We start from the raw sequence: 7,812 nt of genomic DNA on the forward strand, positions 1-7,812 counted from the left end.
TCCAGTCCATGAACTTGATCAAACCCCTTGGGATCTGTACTATTTATTTAGCTTAAAAATAAATATGATTGCTTTAGGTATATCCTTAGAAATGCAAGTTCCCAATGTTTCATAGGATTTAGTTGAGGAGTAAGTTACTAAATTGTTGCAATTATTGGTTTATCTTTACTCAACCATAGGAAACTTAAGGAATAAGCATTACAAGGACAGGAAAGCAAGAACCAGAAGTGTCTTGGCAATGCCTTTTAGTTTGCCATATAGAGAAGTTTTGGAGATCTGAGCACCGAGATGAATGCACTTTACAGCAGTCAAAATAAATGTACAGGATTACCGGACAGGAAACGTAAATAACTAACTACCTCAAATGATAACCACAACCCTGAGTTTAAGAGAGGACCAAAGGTCCAATTCGAATAGTTGCTCTTTCTCCTCAACAACACAAATTATACTATACAGTAGGCCTAAAAATTTTGTACAAGAGAGCAAAAGGCACTGCAGATGAAATTACTGCCCGCATGAACTGAAATTTTCATGCACATTCGAGGTCAGCCGTTAATCACGTGTCAAGACATGTTCAAGGATGTAGGAAATGATCACATGTATGTCCAATACCAGGTTTGCCATCCCACTTTCCCCAAAAGATGAGGAGAGACTGCATTCTTCATCTCCCTGATACTAATCACCATGTTGTAGCTCTGAATTACCTGTAATTGAAGTGTTAATTGTAACAAGATGAAAAGATCATAGCATTAGATCAGAAACAATTGGAACGGTTAGAAAAAGTAGACATGGTCAAGTGTTATGATCCACCATTTGTTCTTTCAAACCTCGATTATATACTAAAAATTTATTCTGTTTATAAAACTTATTGCAACGTTCGAATATCATGCAGTGGTAAAATTAATGTGGTAAAGTTACTGCAGATAGTCCATTGCCAAAAACATCATCCAACAGGACCAAAATATTGCCATTCGCTAAGTGTTTGTTGATGTAGCAAAATTCTACAACTTATCTTGTACTCGGGAAGAGGAGAATCTGAAGAGTGAAAAACCCAAAAAAAGCGTGAGGCTAAGAAAATAGAACACAAGCAGGTTAGCCACACTATTTCCAAAATCACGAAATGGTTGGAGAACATGACCTTGTAAAGTTGAAATGAAAAAGTTTATCATGAAGCACAGAGCACACATATATATATATTTATCTTTTCACTGCTTTGGAAAATCTTACCCAGTCTGAGGTAGCCGCGTCCAGTTCATCAATTGATGGGACTGAGGATGCTGCCTCTGCAAGTATGATGAACTGGCTCCAATACCATTTTCATCATCTACAAATTGTTCTGAGAAGTTAGATGCTGGGGGAGACCAAACTGGAACTACACCCCCATCCCTTTCTCTCCTAGTACTACTTGACGATTCTGCTGTGGAGTCTTCAGCCGCATTTCTCCGCCACATTTCAGTAGCATTATTCTGTACTCGAGTGTTTCTATTTAAATTCAGCAGCCCTCCTTGATTCACTGTCTCTCTGTTATTTTGTTGTGTGGTCACATTTGTAGGAACTTCGGCTCTGTTGTCTGCTGCTGTGTTTCGAAGGTCTGAAGACGTTTCTTCCTCTTCCACTCTCACATGGGAAGAAGTCATACTTGGGACCATCTGATCCTCGTAGCGCCGAGTACCATGAGGTGGGTTGTTCCTAACAGGTTCAGCAAGTCTTTCTTCCATGTGCGTGTCTTGAGGAAAAGCAATAGGGGCTGATTCAGATGACTCTCCAAGCCCTTCCTCCGTTCCATTTTCAATTGCAGCTCTTGAAGCTGCTTCTTGTTGCCACATTTGTATAAGTGCTTCTTGCAGTCTAACTTTTGCAGCATCTATTCCCACAATGGGAAGAGGATAATTTGAACCAAGTTCAATTCCAGCAGCTTGTAGTACATACTCTGGTGCATTCCACGGATGGTGTATCCATTCAGTTGGTAACCTAGCAAGTTCAGGAAGCCAGCGTCGAACATATTCTCCATTTGGATCACACTTATACCCCTCAAACTGAAAAAAAAAAAAAAAAAAAAAACTCATGAGTTTATCAATTCTAAGTTATTTATCATCTTTAAGCATTCAAATGGCAGATATTAGCATGTAGCTCAAGTTTAAATATCAATGTCAAAATTCATAAATCATCACCGATATATTTAGTTTCAATCCAACTGCCCTCAAAATTGAAGAAACATACATAGTCATGATTGAGTCAAATATTAACTCATTAGCTATGATTAATCAACCGTATTGGAGTGATATGAATGACCATCTCAAATTTTCAATACGAACAAGTTCAGATAAGGAAAAACAGGCCAGAGTGTTGTATTGTCCATGCCGGCAATTTTTACTTTCAAACTGTTATCAGAGTTAAAAGAAGGCATCACTCCAGATCAGTCAAATGAAACCTCTCTCTACTCGCTGAAATGTAATCAATATTGGGATAGACCTTTAGCCTTCATCTAAAATTCAAGCCATAAATATTTAAGAGAGTTCAGAGAAGAGGGTGGAAGTACTTTTTGTTCCATTTGACTTGTACAAAACCTTAGTGGTGGACAAAAGAGTCTTTGATTTGGCACAAATTATTGAAACCAGAAAAGTAATAACAACAGGATTATGAAACTCGGGACATTGCTTTCCTTTTCAATATATAAAAAAATAAACATAACATGTACACAGATGATCATACACATTTAGTCATCCACACAAAGCAAGATTATGCAGTTTATACACAGAAGCAACTGCACCTGTGGATTATCTATTCGATCAAATTCGCGACCATCAGGAATAGTACCAGATATGTACTGCCAACCAAGAGCATCACTCTCAAGATCTGCATCCAAAAGGGTATCCCAGAAATACTTCATTCCCCATCTCCAAGGAAGCTGAAGAACCTTCACAAAGAAACTTGAAACCACAACACGTATCCGATCATGCAACCAACCAGTTGCCCACAACTCTCTCATTCCAGCATCCACCAAAGGGTACCCTGTTCTGCCTTGTCTCCAAGCCTTGAAGTAGCCTTCATTCACCACCCAAGGGAAAAACTTAAGGTGTCCTAGAAGGGGCCTCTCGTGACTGTAGGGGTGGTTGAAACTGATGTACCTTGAATACTCTCTAAGACCAATAGACTTGAGAAACAAGTTCACACTCTCTTCACCAGCCTTGTTACCTTCATTGGCCCAAAACACTTGCTTAATGCGGACAAGATGGAACACTTTCTTTACACTAACCTCACCAAAGTGCAAATGTGGAGAGAGAAATGAGGTTGTGGCACTATCAGCCTTCCTACGATTCTTTGAGTATTCAATCAGAGGACCGTTTATGAATGCCGTCAATGCCTTGTCAGCATTGCTCCACCCCGGTGACCATGCTCGAGAAAGAAGCGCATTGCTTGCCTTCTCTAAATCGTCTTCAAACACCAATGTATCACAAGGGCACCTTGAAGCATCACCTGAAACAAAGAAACAATTATTAAAGTAGTGCAAATGAAATTCATGACAAATGACGGTGCTAAATAGAAAAAAAAAATGTATCAAACATACTGAAGTGAATTTGACATACTCCTGTAGTGTACAAAAATAGGATCATTACTTTTGTTCTTAATTCAATTCATCAATAATGAAAGAATAGCCATGGTCTTCCCAAGTTTATTGACAATAAGTCCATTAATCACCCAAAGTGCATGATATAAATTAGACCACCATTACATGCCATTTTTCTGTTGAACTAAGAACTATCTGAATCACATTTTGCTTGACTACAAAAGAGAATATTTTTTCAGACCAAACTCATAAAGCTTGCATATCTAGATGACCAAAATATGTCAGCTATAATAACTGAATAGAGTATTTGTTGCGTCTTTACTTTTACAATTATACAATTAATGGTTGGAAGTACCTACTTTGGAAGCCTATTGACAGAATGATCTATGAACTTTTAATTGCATTTAAAAAAGCTCCATCTCGTTAAATAGTATGATTTTACTTTTTTACCTTTTTTGCTATGTTACATAGGAACATTTTAAGCGGTTAAAAGCATCGATGTTCATTTCCCAATTTGGATAATTTGTTGAAGTGCCGACTTCAAACTAGAACCACAAAAGGTGAATGACTTATGCAGCTGGCCCCAATCAATAATAAATTAATAAAAAATAATAATGTGAGGCTGAGAAGAAAAATGAATAAAAGTAGACCTGGAATAATTCTTTTAGGTGGGAGAAGAGGTGCTTGTGGGTCATAAGGCATGCTGAGGCATCTTTCCCAAAAAGCAGAAAAAGTTGTGAATGGTTGGCCATGAGCGTCATTCACATCCCATGGTTCGTACAATAAGTCTGAGTTGAATGAACGGACGGTAATGCCTTGTGCAGTCAGAACCTCCTTTGCTCGGTGATCCCTCACAAGTGACAATGGATCTGCAACACAGACAGTTACTTACTTTGATATCATCATGAGGCTGTACTGACGAACTTCACTTTTCTTATGAAACTATGGAAAAGGAAATCCAACGATATAAGTAGAAATTACAAATGACAAGGCAGTTTATAGGAAGAAGAAAATTTCAGACAACCATAACACAAACTATAAAAGAGAAAGTTCACCAAATAATCATAGAAACAAAGAACTAGAATTGATAGAATTAAGGATCCTACAATCTCTAATGATGTTGGTCATAACTGAGCAATGAATCTGCTATAGTCATAGACCATCTTTAGGTAGCAATCTAGAGGTTTTCTCATAAACCCTCCAAAAACAATTGAATAAAACTAAACAAGGTAGGACGATATATGATAACCAATAATCATCTAAAAGAAAAAGGAAGTTGCACTAGAAAAACACAAGAACCATATATGATACATAATAAGCATGAAAAGTAGGCCATGTAAGAAAAGGAAAAAACAGAAACTCACCATATAAATGGTTGAAAAAGAGTTGAGTAGCACCAGTGGACTTAACGACCTCCAATAGGGAAGAAACACTATTAGTGGAACGCTTGGTGATAAGGGGAGTGCCAAGGCTTCTCAAAGAGGAATCAAGATGAGCCAAACTTTGTTTGAGCCACCACCTAGAAACCCTCCCAGGGTAGTATTGACCCTCTTCTTCTGGAGCCCATATGAAAACAGCAATAACAGCTCCTGCTCTAACTCCGGCAGCCAGTGCAGGATTATCCTCTACCCTCAGATCTCTCCTAAACCACACTATATTGCATCCTCCTCCTGACATCTTCACAAATATTCTTCACCTCAAGCACTCTATTATTCACACACACAACCATATACCAGATCTCTTTCCTTAATCCTTTCCCTTTGAATACTGAGCCTTAACAACAACAACAACAAAAGCTAGCTTTCTATTCTTATCTTTTCTCTCCTGTTCTCTACTTCTCCCTCTCTCTCTCTCCCACTTTTTTTTATTCCTTTTGGTATTGGTTTTCTTTACCGAGGGAGACTATAGGCCATAAGAAGGTAAAAAGCACAATCTGATATTTGGGTAGACAACTTTGAGGCTTGGCACTTATCTTTTAATTCTCCTTTCTCCCACACTTTGGCATTTCTTTTGGGAAGGGGGATTGATTTCTTTTTCCAGAAAATTCGTATTTTGGTCCTTTCACACCCAAGTTGCAACCAGAGAGAAGAGACACTGAGGACGGGGTCCAAGTAGAGAGAGAAAGAGAGATGGGATGTGAGGAAGAACAAGTGAAGAGGATTGGCCAACGTTGTGGGGATACAATGAATTGATAGGCAAACCGCAACCACACCTTTTTTATGTCACGTAGATTTTCGTATTTCTATTATCCTATGCAACAAAAACAAATCACATCTACGTCTCTAGTTTCTTCTATTTCCATCCAAGTGACATGACGCGGAATCAGAAAATGATGGATACAGATACAGTGCTTGTGCCTATAACTGCCTCATCTCATGCCCTCTTCAAAATTTACGAACTTTTCTTTTTCAGCGTACTTATGTTACATTTTCTATCTCGTGACTCTCTCTCTGCTCACAACCCCACCAACCCTTTCATCATGCCACCACTCTCAAACTACGTTAACTTTTTTCTGAACTCACCCACTGAAGAAGATTCATTTGTATCATAGTAGAGTTGCAAATGTAGAACAAAACTAAGAAGGAATTGTCAAACGTAGATGTTTTTTTCTTTCTTAAAGTCAATGGTGATACGTTTGTTACCTTTACGCAACGATTCGGGTTGGTTACTTCTTTTGTGCTAATCAATTCTTTTTAGTGCATGTACGGTGTAAAAACTTATAACCAATATATATTATTCAGTAGTTTGGAACTTTCTTAATTAATTGAGATGTAACCCACGGCTTTATATAATAGTCGAACACTGTGTTAATGGGCTGAAAAAACTGATGAGGACATATAATGTGGTAACGTATTTAATTTTCCTGGTACCGAGCTTTTTATTTTGTACGGACAACGTATTTATTGTAACAAGAGATTAACTTTTACCAGGAAGGGATGTAAAATTAAATTACAGCGCCAACAAAGAATTACTGTGACTGTGACTGTAAAAAAAATATCAAGAATAAACACACTTATTATTATTATTATGACTCGTTGTACTTCATGATAATTTACTCTACAAACATTTTCTGTTTTATGCCTTTCTTTGTCCTTTTTAGTTGTTGATTTTCGGAATGTTTAAACAAGTTAGTGTTTCAATTATCAGCGTTTTTCTTATTGTTTATGGGAGTTATATTTAAAACAAAATGATAACCTGCTGGTTGTAACAATCAAATGTCCTATATCACAGATTAGTTGGTCTAAAGCAGACCATTTATTAATAAAATTTGTTTAAGTGACTGATCCCAATTGCTTATGGTGTGTTCGTTTGGAGCGTAGGATTTGAGGGAGAGTGAGTGGATCGATTTGAGAGGATTTGAGGGTGAATTTTTTGTTGTATCTTTGAGTGAATTGGAGGTAATTGAGAGTGAATTTAGAAGTAAAGTTCATGAAAATTAGTGTAGGATTTGATGGATGTAATAGATAAAAAAAAATGATTTAATGAGTAAAAATTGAAGATTACCAAAATACCCTTAGTAATAAAAGTAATATAAAATGATAATGATTAATATTATATATAATTGTAAAAATTATTATAAAAAGAAAAAAATAATAAAAATTAATTTTTAAATTATTATTATTATTATTATTATTATTATTATTATTATTATTATTATTATTATTTCAGATTCTCAATTACAGCTATATGTATGTAAGGGTAAAAATGATATTTGATTGAATTTCTTCTCAAATCTTCGCACATTAGGCATGATTCCAAAAAGTTACTTTCTCGCAAATCTGTTCAATTCATCGCCTTCAAATCCTTTAATGCGAACATCAATTAACCTCTAAATCCATCTGTTCAAATCTCCTTCAACAGTAAATAACCTCAAACGAACACAACCTTAAGGAAGAAGAGAAGACAACACCACCAAATTGTTTTATTTAAAAAAATATTTAAAAATCTCACATTAACTATTATATGATTAAATTATCATATATAAATAAATATAAAATGATATCAAAGTTTGTCTTAACCAAATTTGTCTAAACTAAGTTTTGGTGTTATATCATTCGAGTATTTGTTATCCACAAACATTTAATCTCATATTTAAAATATTCTAATATATAGGTAGGTGTAAATGTTGTTTATTAAAAGTGAGTTTTTATTTGTGTAGAAAAAATATATTTTATTTGAAAAATTATTTTATTAACATAAACAAAAACACAATTTAATCGAGGTAATTACTTTTTTGACAAACA

At 35.8% G+C, this 7,812-nt stretch overlaps 1 protein-coding gene across 2 annotated transcripts; it reads right to left on the reverse strand.

Annotated features, from left to right (window-relative positions):
- Positions 1 to 228: 228 nt before the first annotated feature.
- Positions 229 to 6,079, reverse strand: LOC106764750 (cryptochrome-1). Of its 2 annotated transcripts, XM_014649124.2 has the most exons (5): positions 4,933 to 6,077; positions 4,219 to 4,437; positions 2,771 to 3,477; positions 1,228 to 2,036; positions 229 to 704 (listed from the first exon to the last, which is right to left on the reverse strand). In XM_014649124.2, exons 1-5 carry the CDS (start codon positions 5,243 to 5,245, stop codon positions 701 to 703), a joined length of 2,052 nt encoding a protein of 683 aa, XP_014504610.1. In that variant the 5' UTR covers positions 5,246 to 6,077; the 3' UTR covers positions 229 to 700. The 2 variants fall into 2 exon arrangements, with proteins under 2 accessions (XP_014504610.1, XP_022637868.1); XM_022782147.1 differs by lacking the exon at positions 229 to 704 and having other exon boundaries at positions 1,224 to 2,036; positions 4,933 to 6,079.
- Positions 6,080 to 7,812: the final 1,733 nt, after the last annotated feature.

Source organism: Vigna radiata, chromosome 6 (genome assembly GCF_000741045.1).
Source record: "Vigna radiata var. radiata cultivar VC1973A chromosome 6, Vradiata_ver6, whole genome shotgun sequence".
NCBI classification, from domain to species: Eukaryota; Viridiplantae; Streptophyta; class Magnoliopsida; order Fabales; family Fabaceae; genus Vigna; species Vigna radiata.

Bases quoted from the DNA above. Each gene is read 5' to 3' on its own strand.
- LOC106764750 (XM_014649124.2), bottom strand. From the start codon at position 5,245: ATGTCAGGAGGAGGATGCAATATAGTGTGGTTTAGGAGAGATCTGAGG. The intron at 4,438-4,932 runs GTGAGTTTCTGT...TCTGTGTTGCAG, and splicing joins CTTTTTCAACCATTTATATG to ATCCATTGTCACTTGTGAGG. The intron at 2,037-2,770 runs GTGCAGTTGCTT...TTTTTTTTTCAG, and splicing joins ATCGAATAGATAATCCACAG to TTTGAGGGGTATAAGTGTGA.